Source organism: Gracilinanus agilis, chromosome 3 (assembly GCF_016433145.1).
Source record: "Gracilinanus agilis isolate LMUSP501 chromosome 3, AgileGrace, whole genome shotgun sequence".
Classification (NCBI taxonomy): Eukaryota; Metazoa; Chordata; class Mammalia; order Didelphimorphia; family Didelphidae; genus Gracilinanus; species Gracilinanus agilis.
Genome location: NC_058132.1, coordinates 129,661,288 through 129,687,077, shown reverse-complemented (window position 1 = coordinate 129,687,077; position 25,790 = coordinate 129,661,288). Strand labels below are relative to the sequence as shown.

General features: G+C 34.6%; 1 protein-coding gene across 1 annotated transcript in view; it reads right to left on the bottom strand.

Moving 5' to 3' along the window:
* Positions 1–2,421: 2,421 nt before the first annotated feature.
* CCDC169 (coiled-coil domain containing 169) overlaps positions 2,422–25,790 on the bottom strand; it is an 82,983-nt gene continuing 59,614 nt past the window's right edge. Inside the window, 2 exon segments of the mRNA XM_044666086.1 lie at positions 2,422–2,521; positions 25,333–25,401. Of these exon segments, the coding sequence (XP_044522021.1) occupies positions 2,422–2,521; positions 25,333–25,401 (169 nt within the window).

Genomic DNA, 25,790 nt, shown 5'->3' with positions numbered 1-25,790 from the left:
AAGCAAATGCTTTTTCTTCCGAGTAAGGTGCAAAGCTTTTCCTTGGAGTAGGGTAGGATGTGATTAATAATCCCATACAAGGTGTCATAAAACCACAAACTATAATGAGGCCACAGGAAAGACAGTTTGGGTCAGGGAAGAAGGTCCTTAAACCTGATGCTTTCTGTCAAACAACATGGACTCACATGCAGGAGAAATGCACCTGACCTTGAGGACACGGCGCTGAGTCAAGGGGATGTTGTAAGGAGACTGGGAACAAGGTCAGAGAGGAGAATTATGAGGCTATCACAAGTAGGTATTTAATTATGCACTATTATCATTTGATTCTTCGTGATTTGGGGTAACTTCCACAAGTTATCCAATCAATGAATAACTGGGACTATCACTATTCAATCAGCAGTCACAATTTAACAAGTTAATTAAAAATGATTAGGAAGCGAATTGTTACTTTCTCCTTATACCTTATAACAAATGCCTGGAGACGGATGCTATTATTATCCTCATTTTACAGATGAGGAAACTGAACAAACAGAAGCAAAATGATTTGCTCAGGTTCACAACGCTAATAAGTATCTGAGGTTGTATTTGAACTCAGACCTTCCTGACTCCAGGCTTAGCACTCTAGCCACTATACCACCTGGTTGAGAAACCAAAATAAAAGTTATCAACGTCATCAACAAGCATTTATTACACGCCAAAGCACATGCTAACCACTGGGGACTAAGAAAAGCAAAAACAAAGAAAGTGCTAAATAAAGCCACATATATATGTATATATATACATATATATACATATATATATTATTTAAAGGTGCTTTACAATGATGAGAAACAGTAATAAGGAAATAAGGGGAAAGAACAGGAAAATTTCAAGACAATACTTTCTTGTAATAAAAAGGGGCCAGGCCTAAAGGAATCATAACATTTAGTAGTTTAAAAGAACTTTAATTCAAATAGTGATTTTACTTCATTTGCTTTGCTCTTTGATGACTTTTGTTTGAATTCAGGTCTCGTCTGGTTGATTGGTAAAAATATTATGGGTCTTTGAGCTATAATTTTGAATAGTATCAACCCACAAAGTGCTTCCAACCTGGGGGTAGGCTTTTGGGGAAGCCACACATGAGGGGACACGCACTTCAATAGGTCAAGCATCTGGGATCATTCGATTAGCAAATTAGGACATCTGTATAGGTTAGTAAATCAAATATTTCTCTGAATAACATGTAGGTGATTATACTTATGATGATTTCCCCAACCATATGGTGTTCCCATGAATCTAGAAATAGTAGATGAAATATAATATTTTAATATAAAATGTTAATTCGCTTTTTCCTATAGTAACTGTATGATTCAATCAATCAAACAAACAACAAGCATTTATTGGTCATTTACTTTGTGTCGGGCACTGTGCCAAGCACTGTGGACACAAAGAAAGACAAAAACACAGAAACATTCCCTGCCTTCAAGGAGTTTATATTCTAATGGAAGAGACAATATGTAGATAAACAGAATGTGCATCATCTATACAACGTTTTCACATAAAAAGGCTTAATGTTTGACATAAACACAAAAACAGATAATCATATTTTTAAAAAATCCTTACTTTCCACTAGTATCAATGCCAACACAGAGAGATGAGGGTTAGGCAAGCAAGTTAAGTGACTTGTCCAGGGTCACACAGCTAGGAAGTGTCTGAGGATACATTTGAACCCAGATCCTTCTGACTCCAGGCCTGGCACTCTATCCTCTCTGCCACCTAGATGCCCCTCATAGTTACTCTTAAAGTTTAAAGAAATACTTCCAAAAAAAAACCACTTGGTACTCATTACTAGATCTGATGAATAAGATTTTGACTGAAGTAGCACATACCAGCTTAACACTATTTATACTATTCAGTTGCTTTTAAAAATCTGAAATTCTTAACTGATGTGTAATAGGTCTAGAAAATAGTTCTAGAAATTTAAAAAAGTTCATAAAAATACAACCTAGAGGAATATATTATAGGCCCATACATGAATAGCCAATTAATGGCTTACTAGTTTAGTTTATCCAACTCAAAGCCAAATGAATGGATTTATTTCCAAAATAAGGCCAAAGTAAATTAATTACAGAAACAAGTAATCTCTGTAGGTTAGGCCAGGTTAGAGGGTAAATGAAAAAAAAATAGAACTAATCCCTTGTTCTCTCCACTTATTACATAGATGTCTCTCAAAGTCCTGACAGTGCTATAAAGCATTTTATAACTATTTAAGAAAGTTACACGTGTTCTATCAAAGTAATGATTTTCTGGCACAGGAGCCAAAGCTTTGCAGTCTGGTAGTCAGTTTTTCCTTATCAATTTCATTCCCTTAAAATGTACTGAGTACCAAATGTAAAGTCTGAATATCATAGATGAAAAAACACGGTCAATCAACTTCTGGAGTCAAGGATTTAGTTTTGGAAGATGGTTTGTTCTTGCAGTCTTTTTAATAGGTCCTTTCTTGATATCTGCTGTCCTCCAATTTGCTGAAATCCCTCTTCCCCTATAAAAAAGTAAATGCTAATCATTCAGTGTCATTCACCATTTTAAGTTATAGAAACATTACTTGAGAGAGCTGCATGATTTTTTCATGTTAAGAATTTTAAGAATAATAGTTTCTTTTTTAAGAATAATAGTTTCTTCCTAGAAGGTAAGAGGTTAACCAATCATTCAAGTATGCCATATTTAACATAATTTTCAGGTGATACTTCTTGGATGCTAATTGTTATGTTTTCCATGTACCAGTTAGCACTAGCTTCTCACAGAATTGAGTTCACTGTAAGGTAGGAGATGGGAAATAGGAGGATGATTTTCTGATTAAGTGTGCATTGATGATTTCAAGCTCCAAACCCCACACGAAACAAGACATCATTTGGGATCTAAATATTGAGCAATTACAATAGCATAAAATCATCAATAAAGCATTTAATTGGAACAGGAAAGGAAATGTCTATCTCAACAATTAGAAAGATTCTTAGAATCTATTCCTCAAATTAATTCAACCTGACAGTTTCACAGGCTAGTAGAGATTGGTTCAAGATTCTGCCTTGAGTTAGAATTTACAAACTACTTTTCTAAGAGTGGTCATGACTCCATTTTTCTGCCCCTGACAGGTAAGGCTATGTTGAGGGCTTCTTTGGTTCAGAAATCCATCTTAGCTTGTTCTATAAAGGCATCAATACTCTTTTGGGATTACTGGTTTCAGGAATTAGCCTGCAGTCTCATTCAAGATCCCACAGTTAACCCTACACATCAACTTCTACTTTTTACTCTTTCACATCTCAGAAGACACTCATTCCAATCATCTGGTTTAGGTATCAAAACCATTTCTCTATCAGAGTGAATTTGGTAAGACCATTTCTTTTTCTGTTTTTAAAATATTAGCTTATCTAACACTGGAATTAATTTTTCTTTGAATGTTAGAATGGATTTGCTTGTAAATGTCTGGCCATAGTTTTATCTTTCCTTTGGGAACTAATTTATGGATTGTTCAATTTCATTTTTTTAGAGACTGGTTTATTTAAAATCCTCTATTTCTTGTTCTGTGTTAATATGAATAGTTTGTATTTTTGTAAATATCAATCTATTACATTTATGCTGTTGATTTTCTTTGACTTAATTGACATAATGGTTTCTAATATTTTTTTACTTTTGCATTTTTAATGCTAGTTATTTGGTTTTCTCTTTTTTCTCCTTCCCTCCCTTCCTCCCTTGCTTCATTCCTTCCTTCCACTGGTGCTGTCTTAATGCTTTTTTTTTTTTTGCCTTGCCTCAGTCTCTCCCTACTCCAAACAATCTTAAGATGAGTTGCCAGGTTGATTTTTTTCCAAGTGCAGTGAGCAAAGTCAGCCACTTGAACAGAGTCAGTCTGAATGATCCCCATGTTTAAAACCTTGTGTAAACTTTGGTTACATGTGCAACCAGACTGCAGGAGATGGTGGATGGAAATACTTACACACAGATACTTAGAAAAGGGGAAAAAAAGATGGAAGTGGCACAAAACCTATTTCCTCATAATACATGTACATATGCAGCTTGCTTTTGCCTTTATATGGAAGTTGTTTATTCCTGTTTATAAAAGCCTTGTGCAGTTGGAAATCTCCACTGGCTTCATTCCAATTGTTTACTGCCTTATTATGCTAATACGATATCTTTGTCTTTCTTTTCCTAAGTTTGTCTCCTTGATCAGGGCAAGGCCTAAACCAAGATTTCTTTTAACAATTTTGTCAGCCATGGCAGGACCCTTTGCTCATATAACTATCAGTGGGTGAACAACTCTATAGTTGGCACTCAGACCTTTGTCTAATCATGAATTGGAGTAAAATTTCCCAATGGTCAATCATTTGTGAAATGGTCAGAGAATTAAACTCCCCAGACTCAGGAAGGATAAGGAAAAATAAGATCCAAATCCAAAATTGATTATCTTTCATTTGTGCACAAAGATACAGTTATGGCACCATGGTTTTGACCTGGCATTAGACCACCAACTGACAGAATGGTCAAAGAATACAGGTGTCATTATGGGATCAGGTCAGGATAAGCCTCTTACTGAATCCCCTCTAGACAAGCTATTAAAAGCTTGGAATAAGGGGAAACTACCGGTTCAATCAGGAATGTCCAGAATGTGAGTGGTTCATCCAGAAAGCTTAGTTTGGACTGATCTCTGTACTTAGATAATTATTGCAGCAAATGTGGTTAGATATGTATGGGATCTTTGATTGTGGTCCCCTCCAAATGCTGACAATTAGACCTGAAGATCTAGAGCCTAGGCAAATGGGTTATTGATACTAGTGCGCAGAACTTTCAACTGAGGCTGCCCTTCACTGCCATGACCATTAGAGGTACCAGACCACAGCCATATAATCCAGATTTTTCAAATCAAAGACCATGGCATTCTTAAGAACTACTTTTGTAAGAAATAATCCGAGGAAAATGCATATCCTCTTTCTACTAAGCACATTATCATATAGTAGCAATATACATCACTCTTTTGGATAGACACAGCCACCATCATTTAAAAAAAAAATATATATATATATATATATATATACAGAGAGAGAGAGAGAGAGAGAGAGAGAGAGAGAGAGAGAGAGAGAGAGAGAGAGAGAGAGCGCACTAATAAGAATCCACAATAACACTTGGGAATATTTGAGCTATTAGATACCCTTTTCACAAAGGATGAGAAAGCAAAGGCCCTGTCCTCTTCTNAGAGGCAGAATTGTACTAATTGATTAGAGGTTACTGTTCCCTTATTCAATAAGACTAAATTCAATAACAAGCACTTATCATTGCCTGCTTTGTGTCAGGTATTATGTTAGGGGAGGAGGATAACAAAGACAAAAAAGGAGCTCCTGTCCTCAAGGATCATACCTTCTATTTAAAGAAATTAGGTAGATAGATAGATAGATAGATAGATAGATAGATAGATAGGCAGACCAATAGACAGACAGGCATATACATATACAGACAGAGAGAGAGAGAGAGAGAGAGAGAGAGAGAGAGAGAGAGAGAGAGAGCGAGCGCACTAATAAGAATCCACAATAACACTTGGGAATATTTGAGCTATTAGATACCCTTTTCACAAAGGATGAGAAAGCAAAGGCCCTGTCCTCTTCTGTAAAGTTAGAAGATGAGCATCATAGGACTGTATGGCCCAGAACAGGTCTCAATTGGACTATAATAATGAGAGGAATGGGAAACATTCAAGGATGTAAAAATGACACTCTATGACACACACTAGAGTAAGCAGTATGACAACCAAAAGATTGGGGGAAATTCCATGATACTATAGAAAATATAAATGAACATCCCATTGTTTTCTATATTCATTTGTGTGCTATTAGCCAGAAATGTGGTCAGCTAAATCCAGAAAGTGAGTATGATCTAAAGCAATTGCTTCAGCTTACGTTAAACCATTAGCAACAGACATTCATAATGACTTTTATAAGTTCTGTCCCAGCTGGAGCGGAAAAACTACTAATGAAATCAGAGAATCTCATTGTATGCGTTTGATGGGTAGAAGAGAAGAAACTTAAGAAAGGTTAAAGAAAGTGAAAGTCTTGGTGGCCATCAATGCAGGAGCACAAAGAAGAAGGGCCAGAGGGGCAGAAAGAGAGATCTAAAACATAGGAGTAGGGGGCTGGTGTGCTTTTTACTATAAAAAGGAGAGGCACTTTAAGAGAGATTGCAGGAAATGGGATCTAAGTTGAGGTTTCCAGCAGACATTGACACCCTCTCCAAGTTATCCAAAGGGGACCTCAAAGAACCAGCTACCACATCAACATCCCCCCTACTGTCTACTTGGTGCCCACAACCGCCACAGACACTAGTCTGTACCCTGTTTTGGATGCTGGGAGTGAATATTCACAAGGACAGGAGAAAGGAGGTAGTTGGAAACTAGGGATTTTCTTGGGAATGTTTAGGAGAATAAGAAGCCTTTAACTGCGACTGCTGTTAATGGGACACCCTTTGTTTGCTTGGTGGATGTAAAGGTGGTTTTCTCAGTGCTAAGGTACTCCCCTGAAGGCTTCCTGGTGTTAAAGACTGAAAGAGCAATAGGCCAGTAAAGTTTAATATGTTTATTTGATATGTTTAGTATTCCTTTTTTACTAATGCCTAATTGCCCTATTTCATTGTGTGAAAGGGACCTGTTATGTAAACTTGAGGCCATTTTTCACTATGATCTAGGAGAGATTAGGTTAGAATACAAAGGAATTGATTTGGCTCATAGGGTAATTTAAAGGAACCTAAAGAGTTTATGGGACCCCTAGTATTTTATTTGCCTCCCATATTATGAAATTTAGCCACCAACCTCTCAGATGTGGGGGGTTCATGTTATCATCTGAACCTGTGCAAATCCAGACTAAGGATTGACTGCCCCCTTGTGTGAAATAATGTATCAAAGTAGAGGCTGTTGAACTATTCAGAAACTCATTGATGCTTATGTCCATCTGAGGGTGATGGTGCCATGCCATTCACCTTATAATACTCCCATACTGCCAGTGAGGAAAATTAAGTAGATCATGAGGGCCTACCTATATACTATCTTGTCCAGGGTATGAGAGCTATTAATAATTGTGTCATCCTATGAGATGTGGTCCAGAATCACCAACTTTGCCCACAATATGAAAGGACATTTTGCTATTGATTTGTGTTCTGTCTTTTTTGGGTTCCTATAGACCTGGACTCACAGTACATCTTTGCCTTTACTTGGAAGGGTCTGCAGTTATTGTGAATCTTCCACTCCATTCACACAAGTGCTTGTCAAAGACCTATAAGATGTACACCCACAAAGGCTCTCCCCAGGGTCTTCATCTCCATGATGCATCATTGCCTGGCCCATTCCATAGAGTAGTCATTTCTGTAAGATGGCAATTAGTTTGAAGATAAGATGGCAAAATGGGCTGCCCAGTTGCGTCTTTGAGAACCACTAAACACACTACTTATTGCTCTCTGCTAGCCCATTCACCAATTATTCTTTTAATCAAAGATACTAAAATTGACATCTTAGCTATTCTAAGATGTCAATTTTGTCAAGATGTCAAGAACGGCATGAAGCCATTCCAATAAACTGTGGGTCATTCCAGATGGATGTCCCATTACATTATGTAATGATTAATACATTTTCTGTGCAGCAATTCCATTCCTAGGGGCACAGGATGACTGAGGCCTTATACTACATGTTCTCCAGTATTGCTTTGTCACTGATCACTATGCAGAAGCCCATCATATTGTCTCTAGCTGCCAGGAAACACAGTTAAAATGGTCTAAGGTACTTCTTGTATTGTTCCAAACTAAGAGCTATTATAGTAGGAAGGACTGTGGATTGTCACCTTCTGAAATATGTTTATGTTTATAAATCTCTTGAAATCAACTGCTAGTCAGAAGCTGTACCCTTAAGCCTAAGCCTGACCACTGGGGATAAAAGCCTGAAAAGATATATAATCTCTTTGTCTAGTTCTCTTTCACGGGTCTAGAAGGAGGCAGCTTTGATGTAAACTTTACCTTTAGAAGAGAGAGTGCATCCATTTGAGCCAGGAGACTACATATGGATCCACAATTTCAGGAAGACATCTAGTTTCCAGCCCTTCTAAATGAACCTTTCCAGGTCCTACTGACCAGTCATATCGCCATCAAGGTTGCTGAACAGATTATCTGGACACATCAGTCTCATGCCTGCCATAAATTGACCTCTGCCCACCAGAGGAAGCAACCCCCTGATCAGCCTTTAAAAAGATCTGGCCACCAATCAGATGTGCTTGAGCACTTGTTTGTTTGACCATGATAATTAGAACCTAATCCCTCACCTACTATCTGCCATGCATTTATTCTTCGTGTTTTATGCTGTACTCTGCACCTTTGGGGTTTTCAGGAATAAAAAAGTCCAACATTTATGTGTGTCTTATCCAGCGATGCCTTTACCTGGACCAACTCCTAGATGTGTGCATGTACCCCTTTGTCCTTAAAGGAAATGATACCCATGGTGGGCATGTGCTCAAACATCCAGGACTCATATGATTATCCATTTACCATCAATAAGGCAAACTTAAAAACAACACCAAATTCTATTGATGGAGGCTAGAAAAATAAGTATTCCTGCTTATTCACTTTTAATTGGGAAAAGATTACTAATCTTTTGTAATTCTCCTCTTCCCCTTTTAGTTTGCATCATATTGTCAGGTCACTGGTTCTGTGTTATGAGGGAATGTAACACAAAGTCAAGAAATGGGATGGCAAATGGGGTATAATTATACTATATCCTTGAAATGAAATGTCACTCTCTGGGAGGGCAATAGCCTGAACATTTTTCTTAAACCAGGGGCCAGGATACACTGATTTTTGGGGGTGTGAGTTGGGATGGGTGTTCGTTGGCCTTGGGCCCACCCCTACCCCTGTGCCTCCTAGCACACACTTCCAAAGCAAGCATGTAGCCATCCAAGTTTCTGCTACATTTTCTCCTGTAGTGAGAGAGACTGACTGCACTTTTCCATCAATTGCCCATGTATGTGACTGGATGCAGCCTAGTGCTCTTGAATAAAATTAACAAATTTTTGCAAGTATTTGTTAATGAATCCACAGGCACAGTAGAGGAGCTTAACATGGAGGTCCATGCACTTAGGGCTGTGGCTTTACAAAATAAAATTGGCTATAGATTTCATCCCAGAAAAGAGGGAAGGAGTATGTGCTCTCAAAGGTTCAGTGCTTCACCTTAGTTCCTGACAACTTTGATGACACTCAAACTCATTTAGACTCAGTCCAGAAGGCCTGGAACAAGTTCCAGGAAGATAGGAAGGAACTTCAGTCCCATGGAAAGAGCTAACCTTTTGGCTCCCCAATCTTTCATAGCTGAAATAAGTTTGTGGACTTTCTTTTGTGAATCTTCATAGGGATTGTGCATTGCAAAGAACTAATCCTCAAGCCAAATCCCAAATTGCAAGCAATGGACATTAAGATGATACAGGTGAAGATAGAGCAGCAATACAGTTCTAATTATGGTGCTACACAATGAGTATGGTTAGCACCAAAGAGGGCTGTTCAAAGTCAGCCACTTACATAGTTAATCTAAGTGATCTCCATGTTTAAAACCTTGCTTAAACTTTGGGTATTTGCTCAACCAGCCTGGAGAAGATGGAGGTTTGGAAATATTCCTGTGCATGCACACTTAGACATGGGGGGAAAGCTGAAGACACAAAACCCGTCTCTTCATGAAACATGAACCAGTGAGTGTACTTTTTTTCTTATATGGAAATTGTTTACTCCTGTCTATAAAAGCTGTGCATGGTTTTAAATCTGTGCTGGCCACACTCCAATTGCTTGCTTTCTTGGAGTGCTAATAAAATACTTTTACTTTTCTTTTTCTGAGTTTCCCTCATTGACCAGGAGAAAGGTGGAACCAAGATTTCTTTTAACATGATCATCCTATCATCCTGGCTCAGTGGCTCCCTCTTGTTTTTAATAAAAGATATAAACTTCTCTGGCATTTAACGTTCTTTGAGCTGGACCCTTACCGCCTTTCTGGTTTTTTTTCATTTTATTCCCCTCCGTGAACTCCACAATCCAGTAGTGCTGGCCTATTTGCAATTATTTAAAATCACTGCTAAGTAAAAACTCTCAGTTGTATTCATTCCTTTTAGAAGGCTGTATAATTAATAATGGGGAAGGATCAAATGAAAGAATGTCAATTAGTTATGTAGCAAAACTTAGGAACTTTACCTCATTTTTTTAAAGAACTAGGAAACTTTTTAACTTTTCAAGTCTTTATTGCTAATATAATACAGTGACAAAATAATTGTTTAAAATATATATTAGTAAGTGGTAAATTTATCATCTATGTAAATATCCATAATGTGAATTTTGGCTCAAGTTTCTTTAAATATAAAATTAAATCTGAGTTGCCTTTAAGTTTCATTAGTCAATGATTTTCTATCAAAGCCCCTTTTCAAACATACCTATTACTCTCTATACTGAAGTAAGAAAGGTTTATTTTAAAGTTACATTTTCATCTTATTTTCAGTTACAAATTCGTTTCTTCCCCCGACAACCATAGAGAAGGCAAAAAACCCAAAACCTAACGCAAATATTTGTTATGCAAAACAAATTCATATATCAGCTACCTCCCCCAAAAAGCAACCTTTCCCCCAAGAAAAAGAAATATGCTTCTATCTATACTTTGAGTCCAGTAGTTCTCTCCCTGGAGACATATAGCATATCGCAAATTAGTCCTTTGGAACTGTGGTTCGTCATTGTGTTGATCAGTTAATAAGTTTTTCAAAGTTGATTATCTTCATAATATTAGTGTTATTGCATAAATTGTCATCATGGTTCTGTTTACTTCACTTTGAATACATTCATACAAGTTTTCCCAGGTTTTTCTGAAATCATTCCCATCATCATTTCTTATAGCACAATAAACTTTGTTATATTCCTATACCATAACTTGTACAGCCATTCCACAATTGATAGGCATCCCCTTAGTTTTTTGTTTTTTTGTTTTTATCACAAAAAGAGCTGCTATAAACATACATGAGTTCTTTTTCCTTTTTATTTTATATATTTAGGGATATAGACCTATTAGTGGTATCTCTGGGTCAGAGTTTCACAGTTTAATAGCCTTAGGGGCATAGTTTCAAATTTCTTTCCAGAATGGTTGGACTAGTTCATGTATCTATTTTCTCATCTTAGCCAATAATCTCATGAGTTTGAAATTGGTACCTCTGAGTTGTTTTAATTTGCATTTCTCTAATTATTAAAGATTAAAGGTATTTTTCAGTCTATTTGTAGCTTGTTTCCTCCTCCAAAAATGGTGGCCATTTATAAATTGTGGAATATATCCTATTATTGTAAATTTAACTCGGTTATTCATATATTTTAAAAATGACTCTTTTATTAGACAAATTTGTTTCAAAGATTAAGCCCCAGGGAGATGGGGGGCTCAGTGGATTGTGAGCCAGGCCCAGAGACTCTCAGGAGGCCTTAGGTTCAAATCTAGCTTCAGATACTTCCTAGCTGTGTGACCTTGGGCAAGGCACTTGACCCCCATTGCCTAGCCCTGACCACTCTTCTGCCTTAGAATCAGTACACAGTATTGATTATAAGACAGAAGGTAAGGGTTTAAAATAAAAATATTAACCCAATTCCTGTTTAATTTTATAAAATTAAAATTATCCATTATATCTCCTGTGATCTTTCTCTAGCTCTTGTTTAGTTATGAAATTTCCCCCAGATCTATAGCTCTGACAGGTAATTTCTTTCATCCTCCACTAATTTGCTTATATCACCTTGTATTTTTAAAATTGTATCTTAGTATACAGTGTGAAATGTTTGTTATGTTTCATTTCTGTTTTATCTCTTCCCAACAGATTTTATCAAATCGAGAATTTTGCCCCAATAGAGAGCACCTTTGGGTTTCTCCAACACTAGGTCATTCAACTCGTTTGTTTCTGTATATTGATTTACCTAATCTGATCTACTAATAAATCTATTTCTTAGGCTGTACCAAATTATTTTGATGATTATAGCTTTGAGGTATAGTTTGAGATCTAGAATTACTAAGTCCTTTAAATTACTCTCCCCTTTTTTAATCGATTCCCTTAATATTCTTGACTTTTTGTTCAGCAAGATGAACTTTTTGGCTATTTTTAGTTTTTGACATTCATTTTTGAAATGTTAAGTTCCAAATTCTCTCCTCTCCACCAGCCCTTCCCCTACCCATTACAAAGACAAAAAATATGGTACCCACTACACATGTCAAGTCATGCAAAACATATTTCTATATTAGCCATGCTGCAAAAAAGCAAGGAAAATAAAGTGAAAAAATATACTTCAATCTATACTCAGAGTTCATCAGCTCTCTAGAGATGGATACCATTTTTTATCAGGAGTCTTTTGTCACAATCATCTATTATTATATTGATTGGAGTAGTTAAGTCTTTCAGTTAATTGCTGGTATATTATTGCTGTAACTATATACAACATTCTCTTGCTTCTTCTCACTTTACATTTTGCATTTGTTCATATAAGTCTTCCTGGTGTTTTTTCTATAACTATCTTGCTTTCCCTTTTCTCAAAGTACAAAAACATTTAATCACAATCATAGACCACAATTTTTAATTTGTTCTTTTGGTAGTTTTTTTAATTGTATATGCCCAATACATTTTTCTGCTTTTCACCATTTTTGTTGATGTAAGTATTTAGAGAATCATTTTCCTATAAGTACTGTTTGACTACATCCCATAAGTTTTGGTATGATGTCTCATTATTGTCAAAATATTTAATGATATTATTTCTATGATTTGTTCTTTGATCCCATTCATCCTTTAGGATTAATTTTTATTTTGTGCTTTCAAGAGTCTTTAAATTAATACAATTTCACTGCATTTTTTCTGAAAAGAGTGCATTTAATAGTTTTTGCTTTTATTTGTTTGTGAAGTTATGCATCCTTTAATTCATCGCCAATTCTTGTGAAGGTGCCAAGAATAGCTGAGAAAAAGGTATACTTGTTTCTATTCTGTTTAATTTTCTCCAGAGATTCTTCACATCTAACTTTTCTAAAATTCTATTCATCTCCTTAACTACTAATTGATTTGTTTTATGGTCAGATTTATCTAGCACTGGGAGGAGAAAGTTGGCATGTCCGCCCAGTATAGTTTTACTGTTAATTTCCTCTTGTAACTCTTTTAACTTTTCCTTTAAGAATTTAGATATTCTGCCAGTTGATATATATATATATATATATATATATATATATATATATATATATATATATATGTTTAGTATTGATATCACTTCATTGTCTGGGTTCCTTTTGGCAAGGTTTTTTTCCCTACTTATTTCTTTTAATTTGGTTGATTTTTGCTCTGAGGTCATGACTGTTACCGCTGCCTTTTTTATATCAGTAGAAGCATAATAAATTTTGCTCTAGGTCCTTATTCTAACTCTCTTTGTGTCTTTCTGTTTCAAATACATCTCTTGTAAACATATTGTTGGATTCTGGCTTCTAATCCATTTTGCTCTTTTTCTGTTTTATGGGTGAGTTCATATTTATTCTCATTCATAGTTATGATCACTAACTGTACATTAACCCTATCAAATTTTCTAATTGTTCTCTCTTTACTTTGTTCCTCTTCAAAAATCTGTTTTGCCTCTCACCTTTGATTCCTCTTAATCTACCCTCCCTCTTATTATTTTACCTTTTTTCTTAACCTCTTTCCCTCCTACTTCCCTGTTGGTTGATAGGTTTTTACACCCAACTGAGTGTGTGTATATTTTTTCCTTCCCTCTTTGAATCAGTTCAGGTGAATAGTGAAGTTCAAGTGCTGTCCATTTCTCCCCCATTTTCCTCTCCCTACCCTCTTCTTCAGCATATCCCTTCTTTTTCATCTCTCCATTTGAGTTCATCCTAATACACTTCACTTACACTCATGCCCTCACTGTGGACTCCTAACTTGTAATAATGTCAATGTTCTTAGTGGTTATATATATATATATCACCTACCCCTATAGTAATAGAGTTTAACATTATTAAGTCCCATATGATTTTTCTTTCATGTTTACCATTTTATGCTTCTCTTAAATCTTGCATCTGAATTTCAAATATTCTACTTGGTTCTTATCTTTTCATTAGGAAGGCTTGAAATTCCTATACTTCATTAAATATTCATTCCTCCCCCAGAAAATATCATACTCAGTTTTGCTGGGTAGCTTATTCCAGCTTGTTATTCTAGTTCATTTGCCTCCTAGAATATAATATTCCAAGCCTTGGGTTCCTTTATTGTCATAGCTGCTAAATCTTGTGTGATCCTGACTATTGCTCCATAGTACTTTAATTGTTTCTGTTTGCTGGCTCTAATATCTCTTTTACCTGGGATTTCTGGAATTTGATTATGATATTCCTGGATGTTTTGATTTTAGAATCTCTTTCAGGAGGTGATAGGTAGAGTCTTTCCATTTTTATTTTGCCCACTGGTTGTAAGATATTGTGGCAATTTTCTGTGATAATTTCTTTTGAAATGTATTGTCTAAGCCTGTGTTGGTAAAGCAGTGGCACAGAAAGGGCTGTTCCATTCCCTCTCTCCACAGAGCCCAAGGACATTTTTTGCATGCCCTGCCACTCTGTCCAGCCACCCAATGGAAGCACTTCCTCCCTCCACTGACTGGGGTAATAATGTGTGTGTGTGTGTGTGTGGCTCACAGGCAGCTTGAAGGTGCAGTTTGGGCACATGATCTTGAAAACACTCCCCAATGCTGGTCTAAGCTGTGTTTTTTTCTTATCATAACTTTCACATAGTCAAATAATTTTTTAAATTGAATTTTATTTTTTTAATTACATATAAAATAATTTTGACAACTGTTTTCTGACATTTTGCAACTTAGATCAATATCACCCTCCCTCCCCATTGCCAAGGAAGTCTAATAAAGGTTGTACCAGTGCTTTTATGCAATACATATTTCTATGTCCTCCCATGTTGTAACTGAAGGCACTTATCATGTATACAATTTAAAAACACTCACGAAAGAAGCAAAGTGGTTTGATCTGCATTCAGATTCCAAAAGTTCCTTCTTTGGCTGTGGTTACCATTTTTTAAATCATGAATCCCTTTGGTTTATCTTAGAACCTTGGTTTTGTGAATCATTTAGTCCTTTAAAAAGTTGATCATTGTACAATATTTCTGTTACTGAATATACTGTTCTTCTGATTCTATTTGTTTTACTTTGCATCAGGTCAGAGAAGTCTTTTCAGGTGTTTTTGTGCTCATCCTTTTCATCATTTCTTATGGCACAATAGTTTTCCATTACAAACATATATCACAGATTGCTCAGGTATTCCCCAATTGATGGACATCCCCTTAGTTTCCAATTCTTTGCCACTACAAAAAGAGTTGCTATAAATATTTTTGTACAAGTAGGTCCTTTTCCCCTATCTCTGCTTTGGGATATAGAACCAAAGTGGTATTGCTGGGTCAAAGGGTATGCATAGTTTTATGGCCCTTTGGAAGTAGTTCCTGATTATGTCAGTTCATAATTCTACCAATAGTGCATTAGTGTCCTAAGTTTCCCACATGCCCTCCGACATTTTCATTTTTGGTCATATTAGCCACTCTGATAGGTATGAGGTTGGTGTCTCAGAGTTGTTTTAATTTGCATTTCTCTAATCATTAGTAATTTGGAGAATTTCTTCATGTGACTATAGAAGTTTGGTGTGTTTTTTTTTTTGGTTTGTCTTTTGTCTTTCTTTTTTAAAAATGTATTATTTAATTAATTTAGAATAGTTTTCCATGGTTACATGATTCATATTCTTTCCCTCCCTGTTCCCTGCCCTCTCCTGTAGCCAAGGAGCAATTCAACTGGGTTTTACATGTATCACTGATCAAGACCTACTTCCATATTATTATTATTTGAAGTAGAGTGATCATTTAGAGTCTACATCCTCAATCATATCCCTATCAAACCATGTAATCAAGGAAATCTTTTTCTTCTGTGTTTCTACTACCACAGTTCTTTCTCTAGGTGTGGATAATATTCATGACTATAGAGTTTTAGTTTTTTCCTCTAAGAATTGCCTATTCATATCCTTTGGCCATTTATTAATGGAGAATTTTTTTGTATTCTTATAAATTTGATTCAGTTCTCTATGTGAGAAATGAGGCCTTTGTCAAACATACTTGCTATAATTTTTTTTTCTTAATTTGTCATTTTTCTTCTAATTTAGTTACATTGGTTTTGTTTGCACAGAAACTTTTACATTTTAAAATAAAAATTTTCTGTTTCATCTTTTGTAATGTTCTCCTGTCTTATTTGGTCATAAATTCCTCCTCCCTTGTCCATAAATATGGCAGGTAAACTTTTCACGTTCCCCTAATTTATGATATTCCCCTTTCTTTTTAATAAAATATCCATTTTGACTTTTATCTTGGTGTATGGTGTGAGATGTTGGTTTCTTCCCTTGTATCTGCCATATTGCTTTCCTGTTGTTTTTTTCCAGCAGTTTTCATCATATAGTGAGTTCTTTCCCAAATAATTTGGATCTTTTGGTTTATTAAACTACCATGAGTAGTCTAATAATCCTTTATTTTAAATTCATTTTCTAGGCCAATTGTTTTTCCAATGAGATATTTCATATTTTCATCTGTTTCATTCTTCTGACTTTGTTTTGTTGTTTCCTGATATCTCATGGATTCATTAATTTCCCACTTGTCTAATTCTATTTTTAAGGAGTTATTTTTTTTTCAAGTGACATCTTAAATCTCTTTTTCCATTTGGCCAATTCTGATTTTTAAGTTCTTCTGTGAGGTTTTATAAAACTCTTAACAAATGAACATCCTGTTTTTAAAACATTATTCCTTTTGGTATTTTTTGTGCTTCTTCCAAGAAAATGTTAATTTTCTTTTCATAATTTTATTGCATTGCTCTCATTTCTGTTCTCAATTTTTCTTCTAATACTCTTGATTTAAAAATTTTTGTTTGCAAAAAATTTTCTTTAGCTCTTTAAAAATTCTTGTTGGGCATGGGTCCAATCTGCATTTTTCTCTTGAGGCTTTGTGTAGATACATTCATGTTTTCTTCTTCTGAGTTTGTGACCTAAGCTTCCCTCTATCCATAGAAGATTTTTATTGTCAAGGTTATTTTTTGTTATTTGCTCATTTTTTTCAGCCTATTTATTGCCTTTAAACTTTATATTAGAGTTGGGGTCTACTTATCTATAGGGAGGAGTGTGTGTCACCATCCCAATTTTCAGACATTTTTACCTGCTATTTTCCCAGTTACTTCAGTGGGCCTGAGTTTTCAGTGCTTCCAAAGTGGTGTGATCCACCAGGGAGACATTTAGTTTTTTTTCTGGTGGTTTGTGCTCTGGTTTATTTATTTTTTTTTTTACTACGTATATACTCTGTTTCCCTTACAACTACAAGTGCTTGTGCTTGTGCTTTTCTCTATACTGAAATCGTGATCTAGAATTAGAAAATGAGCAATAGAGTTGTCAAAAAACCCAGTGCTCAGTCCTATACTCAGTGCCAGCACAAGGGTCCTCTGAAATCTTCTGACCAGTTGTCCAGTACCCTTACTGTCTTTGGGCAGTAAGAATTCCTGGAACTGCTGTTGCTACTTCCATTACTGTTGTTTCCAAAGCCATAGCTGGTATTGCTGCTGGGCCCCACTTTCCACCAGCTCCCACTTCAATGTCACAGAACTCTTTTTCTGACCTACTCAGTTTTTTGGGGTAGGCAACATGTGCCACTTCAACAGTTTCTAATTCAACTTGAATGCTCCCTTTACTCTGCCATGTTTGGCTCTGTCACTCCAGATTTTTTCTAGCTAGGTAATTCTTTGGTAGTTTGGTTGGTATGGCACTGAATAAATTCATTTAGGAAGTATTGTCAGTTTTATCGTATTGGCTTGGACTACCCATCAGAAATTAATATTTCTCCATTATTTATGTCTATGTTTATGTGAAGAGGGTTTTGCAAGTGTATTCATATAGTTCGTGTATATATCTTTGCAGGTAGATTCCCTAAATATTTTATACTGTCTTTAGTTATTTCTAATGGAATTTTTCTATCTCTTCCTGCTAGGGTTTTGTTAGTAATATACAGAAATACTCCTGGTTTGTGTGGGTTTATTTTATATCCTGCAACTTCGCTGAAATTAGTTCTTTCTACTAGATTTTTAGTTGACTCTAGCCATCATATCATCTGTAAAAAAAAAAAAAAGTCATAGCTTTATTTCCTCATTACCTTGCTTAGTCCTTTAATTTCTTTTTCTTGTTTTATCATTATAAGTAGCAATTCTAGTACAATATTGAATAGTAATAGTGATAAAAGACTTCCTTGCTTCACTCTTGATCTCATCAGAAAGCATTCTAATTGAACCACATTATAGATAATGCCTGCTCTTGCTTTTATACAGATAATACTTATCATTTTAAGAAAAGTTCCATTCATTCCTGGACCTTCCAATTTTTTTTAACAGGAATGGGTATTGTATTTTGTAAAAAAGTTTTTCATGCATTTACTGAAATAATCATGATTATTATTATTTTTTATTAATATGGTCAATTCTACTTAAGATATTTTCTTAGTATTGAACCAGGCCTACCTACTTGGTAGAAATCCAACCTGGTCATAATATAAGATCTTTGTGATATATTGTTGTCATCTTCTTGCTAGTATTTAATTTTTTTACATTGTTATTCATTAGAGAAATTGGTATTGAATTTTATTTCTCTGTTTTAACTCTCACTGGTTGGGTATCAAGGTCTATGTCATAGAAGTAATTTAGTAGAATTCATTTACCCATTTTTTCAAAGAATTCATGTAATATTGGTAATTAATTGCTCTTTAAATGTTTGGGCACAATTTGTTTACAAATTCATCTGGTCCTAGAAATCTTTTATCTTAGGGAGTTCATTTATGGCTTATTAAATTTCTTTTTCTAGCTAGAATTATTTAAGTATTATATTTTTTGGTCTATTTCTGGGTTATTAAAGTTTTATATTCATCCATTTCATTAAGATCTTATTGTCATATAGTTGGATAAAATAATTCTAAAATATTGCTCTTATTCCTTCTTCATATGTTAAGAATTCATCTTTTTCATTTTTTATACAGGTAATATGGTTTTCTTCTCTCTTAAAAATCAAAGTAAGCAATGGTTCATTTTTGGTTCTTTCAAAAAATTCTTTCTTTATTAAATACTTTTTTAAAACTTTTAACCTTTGTTAATCTCTTTTGATTTTCAGAATTTCCATTTTGATATTTGGATTTAAAAAAATAATTTTCTAATTTTTTTAAGTTGCAGGCCCATTTCTTTAAAACTACTCTCTCTTTTATTGATGTATTAAAAGATATACAGGGGGCAGCTGGGTAGCTCAGTGGATTGAGAGCCAGGCCTAGAGACAGGAGGTCCTAGGTTCAAATCCAGCCTCAGACACTTCCCAGCTGTGTGACCCTGGGCAAGTCACTTGACCCTGCATTGCCTACCCTTACCACTCTTCCACCTATAAGTCAATACACAGAAGTTAAAGGGTTTAAAATAATAAAAAAAAAGATATACATTTCCCTGAAGTACTGTTTTGAGCCTATCTCAGAAATTCTGGTAAATTGTCTCATTGTTGTTGTTATCTTTAATAAAATTACTAAGTTTCTATGATTTATTCTTTCATCCTTTAGCATTAGCTTTTAATTAATTTTTTAATCTCTGCTTTAATGGCCTTTCACTGAATATAATTTTAGTTATTATGATCAGAAAATGTATTTAATATTTGTGCTTTTCTGCATTTATTCATAAGGTTTTTATGCCTTAATTCATGGTCAGGCTGTGAAACTGCCACCCACAGATGAGAATAGGTATATTTCTTTCTATTCCCATTCAATAGTTTTATCATAATAAACTTTTCTAAGACTATATTCATTTCCTACTTATTTCTTTTTTATTTTATGATTAAATTTATATAGGTATAAGAGTTAAAGTAACATCTATACTATTAAAACTTTTACTAGTTCCCCCTGAATATCGATTAACTTTTCCTTTAAGAATTTAGAAGCTTTGTGATTTGGTGCACATATTATTCAGAATTGAAAATTTTAATCCTGAAGCTCAAGTAAATAGCTATAATAAGAAATAAATGATTAAAGTTTCTAATGGATATTTTAATTTTATGATCCTTGGTGACCTTTAAACAATGGCATACACAGATACTCAAGTGTATCTGTGATCTCACTGATTTGGTCATTCTCTTCTATAATGTTTATCACAACCCATCCAAGTCTAAAAATCTTATGCAATTAGGATCCATATCCTCCCCAAAATTTAGCCACAGGGGATCCACCCAATGTATTCAAGGCTTTCCTTACTTTCCCTCAACATCACAAAAGGGTCAATAAAGCTCTTTAGTTGTTCATCTATCATTCCTTGATCTTATCATATTGACAAACCCATCTTTTTTTGTCATGTAATTCTTTGATGACATCCCTTACCTACTGTTTATCTTTGTAGTTTTTCAATGTCACAGGATATTCACTATCCAAGTTTCTATTGCCTCTGTCTGATGTTCAGATTTAGCTCTAGAGAGAGAGTGGTACACCAGATCATGCTGCCATCCAGCAACACTAAAAAAAAGTCTGTATTAAAAATATGGGCCTTTATCATTAAATTTAAGGTCATTAAATTCACTCTGGTATTTTCCTAAAGCAATCCATCCTGCTCTCTTTTTCAATCCTGGGCCTCCTTTTTTTTTTTTTCATCTATATTAATAAGATGTCTCCCCAGCCATATATCAAGATCAATCAAGATTCCTTGGAAGAAGTAAATAACCTTTCTTCAAGTTCTAGCTTAAACTCTTACCCGGTTCAAGAAACCTTTCTTAAACTCCATTAGTTCTAGAGCCTTCCCTCTGCTATTTCCAGTCAATCATATACATACATATATATATAATATACATATGTATACAAATAATCATATGCAGAATATCACACATGTATCAACAAAAATGTATACATCAATACACATACATATATGTATATACATGTATCTGCACATATGTAGATACCTATAGATGTGTATGTGTATACACACTTATAAAAGTGTATGTGAATACATAGTTGCATTGATCCTTCCAGTTAGACTGTGAACTCCTTAAGAGCAACGACTGCTTTTGCCATTATTTCTCCAGTGTTTTGAGGCATTTAGTAGGTGCTTAATAAATGCTTGTTGCCTTGGTTTGAGTGCCTGGCATATATACAAGTTACTATAAGGCATGATGGGAGTTACAAGGAAGAATAAAACATAGACCTTGCTCTCATGAGGCACAAAAAGTACTGGAAAAGAAATTATGTACATAAACAATAAAATTGTATATGAAAGTACATTAAGAAAGGCAGAGTATTCTAAGAGAGGCAGAGTATTCAAAGGAGGTAGAGATAATTTCAAGTTATTGCAGAGGGAAAAGCCTCCAGAAAGACTTCATAAATGAGATGGCATTTGTGCTAGGCCAGTAATATACCCGGTTTTACTGACTAGTAGCTTTTCTAGTGAAATTGTCATGTCTTGGTTTAAAGTTCTACTTGATTGTGTTTAACAATGTTTCCCAAATGAAACTACACTGAGACTAATTAAATATCTATTCTGTTTTCCTAGAAATGCTAAAACTATACAAAATATTTGGTATTATGTATACACTCAATATTTCAGAGAAAAGAATTAAAAAATTTAGAATGCATGAAAATATTTAAATTTGAAGTACTTTAGCTTAGAAATATCTTAATTTTGAGTCAGTTAAAATAATCTTTCAGAATTCTTTGTTTTGATAGTTAGTACTTTGGCATAAAGTAGTAAATGAGCATTCTCTGACCTTATATGGCCATTAATGTATTTATACTAAAAAATTCAAAGCATAGCTCTTAACTTGACTGAAAACATAAATGGCAGTATTTTTCCATTTTTAGGTGACAGAAAGTTAGGATGAATGCACTGAGAAGGAGAATCAAAATCTCAAAAGATCTCTTTAGGCCAAACCCATATGGTCAAATATAATAAAATGAAAATAAGTGGCAATAAATGTATAGTCATATGTTTGTTTTTAAAAATCAGTAAGAAAAATAAAAAAAGAGATATGACTAGACACAGTAGTTCATGTTAAAAAATAAAGTCCTGGATGTTTCAATGTGAGCAGTATGCCTGGCAGTCAAAAAAGCTAATGTGGCTTTAGAATGGATTAATAGAAATATAGTGACTAGAATGGGGGAAATTCAATACTAATGAAGTGATAATATCACTGTATTGGTCCCTGGACAGACCTCAATTGTGGCATTTTAACACTGAGCTCCACATTTTAGCTTCACATTTTAGGAAGATGTCTTGTACAAGACTTTCAAAGGAAGGTAAACCAGGATATTTAAATGATATGAAACTATGCCATAAAGAAATGACTGAAGGAATTGAGAATGTTTTAGCTTGAAGAAAACATAATGGAAAATATGAAATATACAAGTACTTGAAGAATTATCATGTGGAAGAATAGTTGAATTAGTTTTATTTTATCCTAGATGACAAAAGTAGGAGCAATGGATAAAACTTACAAAGGCTGATTTCATTTTGACGTGGGAAAAAACCTCCATCACAATTAAACTTATCCAAAAAATAGAACAGTCTGCCATGAGAGGTATCAAGTATCATCATTGTTGTTTAGTTGTTTTCAGTCATGTCTAACTCTTTGTTTCCCCATTGGGGTTTTCTTGGAAAAGATATTGGAGTGTTTGGAGTGTTTCGCCATTTCTTTCTCCAGCTCATTTGTAGGTGAGGAACTGAGGGGGTAAGTGACTTAGCCTGGGTCATACAATTGGTGTCAGTGGACAGATTTGAACTCAAGTCCTCCTGATTCCAGGTCTAGAACTTTATCCATTGTTCCACCTAACTGCTCCCTCTTTGTAGATCTTCAAATAAAAGTTTGGTCACTTGCTATGTATATTTTGGTAAGAATTCTTATTCATTTATAGGTTTGACTAGATGATCATTGAGATCTAGTACCGAGATCTTAAGATAACAAAATTCATGATATGCCCAGGAAAAGTGTAAGAATTTAAGCATGGAAGGCAACTCTTTTTATTGCATAGTAGATAAAAAATGTATTTTTTGTGAAGCCTCTTTTTAGGAAAGAAGAAAGAAAAGGAGAGGGAAGGAGGGACAAAGTGAGAGACCATGAGGCAAGAGCACTTCAGTATGAATTTGTGGATAAGGGTAGGGCTATTGGTTCATAAATTCCTTTCACCTTTCCTCACTAAGTGATTCAATCATTTATAGCAAACACTCAGGAGGCAATAAAAATCAGCTTATCTCTGTCTTGTGACAAAACTCATCATTAAAAGTATTTACAGCAAAAAGAAAAGAGAAAAATTTAAGGAGAAAAGGACATTCTTCAGGGTAAGCGATGCCACCTCACCAGGTAGTGATGGGGAAAATAAGAGGAAATTGTAGTGGAGAAGGAATAAATTCATTAGGGACTGATAATATCAGTCAGGGAAATAGCAAAATTTTGTACAGGCAGTCACTTCTCAAGGAGGACAAAGAGCCAGACAAAGCTCAAAATGGCTTATGATTATATTCAGTTTAGGGTAATAGCACCCTTAACTTTCAATCAGCTGGCTCCTGATTTTGATGTATATCTGTATCCCCCCAGCCAAGTTCTACCTCACCCTGCTGGCTTTCAAAATTCCTAAGCTTCCCCCAGGCCCAAACATACCTTCATTTCCTTCTAGTTGAGAAATATTATACTTCCCATCATCTTCTTACTAATAAGAGACTTTATAATAAAATTAACTGGCATTTACATATGTTTTAAAGTTTGCAAAAAGCTTTAGTTATCTCATTTGATCCCTCCAACTACTCTGAAAGAGCCATAATGGAAGTATTATCATCCCATTTTATAGATGAAGAAACTAAGGTTCAGAAACATTAAGTGATCTGATTATGGTAAACAAAGCTAATAGCTATTAAGCAAAATTTAAACCCAGATCTCTCTTGAATCCAAATTCAGCTAGGTATCTATTACAGTGTATTTCCCATATACTCTGTATAAATACCATAGGTTTGTGTAACTTTCTCAGTTTTGTCTCTTACACCAGGGGCTCAGGCATGGCACTACTTAACTGATTTTTTCCCATTGGAAAATGTGATGATAAGAGCCTATTATTCCAACCTCCTCCTCATTTAATCAAGTGAAAGCTTGGTCATTTGGTAGGTTTATCATCTACCTTGTCTAACAGGTCTTGGTTTGTTGATTTTTTTAAACTTATGGGTTTTTAAAAGTATAATTAGTAATAAAGTTTTGTGGACTAGCAAACATAACCATAAATCAGGTGGGAAATCACTGACATACACATCTTAAAACATGTCTTCCAAAGTGATTGACTTAATAATATTGTCAGTTCTTATTTTTAGTCAGATACTAAAAATAGTTTAAATTCAGGGAAGTCAAGGATTAACTAGAACTTTCTTCTCAAATGTATCCGGAAATAGACAAGACTTGGTGACAAGAAACAACTGAACTGAAATATTGATTTAGATGGTTGATGACTTTAGAAGCATACTATTTACACACAGGTACTTAAATAATTTGTAATAGTTGTTCTTTTATTAAGAACCATTTAATCCTCTTTTACTCATATTGTAAAATAACATTTTATTTTCAAAGCCAAAATTTAGTATATAAGAAGTTAAATTCAGAACAAGATGATTGAATATAATTTTGTCTAGAGGCATTTTGGTATAATTGACAGAGAGCTGGCCTTGAATCCATGAGCTTCTGGTTTCAATAGAAATTCAGTTCTTCAAATAAATAAAACAGATAGCAATACTTGTTGGTAATTTGTATGCAGAGATAATTATTAAGGGTGCAGAAAAAAAAGGTAGGGTAGGCCTTAAAATTCCCCTAGAGGATTTGCCCTCTGTACTCTGTACCTCCCTTCTTTGCATGCTCTAAATTTGCAATTCCTCTTTCTGCTTTGCCCTGTAGCTCATCAGGTCTTGCCCCCTGAACTTTACCATCCTCCAGACTATTCATTTCTGCACAGTGCCCTGATATGCTCTCCAGACTACCAAGTCTTGCCATCTATTCTACTACTCAAACTTCCTTTATGCGTTGTTTTTCCCTACTAAAATGTAAACCTCAAGAAAAAGGACTATTTCAATTTTGTATTTATATTCCTTGCATTAAGCATACTGCTAAAACATATAGTGTTTATATAAAGGCTTATTCATTTACATTGATTCATTGATTCATACATAGAACTCAAATTAGATCTTGAACTGAAATTAGACATTACTGACCTTTTAAGATGATTTTCTTTCATTTTGGGCAAAGAATCCATAGATTGCTTCTTAGAGGATTGTGAAATTGTTAACTGAAACAAAAATTTAAAAGTAATTGTGTTTATTTTCATGAGTAAATGAAAGGATGACTTTTACATTAGCAATGTATCCAAAATAGAGTTCTAAGTCACTAAGAAACTTTTGATTTATGAGTTGTATTTGGTTTTCTATGTATTGGAAATATTCTAAACCCTTCTAATATATAGTGGAAACTGTGGCCCTGTCCAAAAAATTATAAAATAACACAGCTGGAAAGGCATTTAGAGATTACTTAATCTAATCCAGAAACTTATTGAGAATGTCTTTTACACATTCTTGATAAATAGTCATCTAAATTATCTTAAAGACCTTCATTAAATAGGGGAACTCAGCACATCACTAGACTGCCCATTTTGTTATAGACAACTCAAATTATT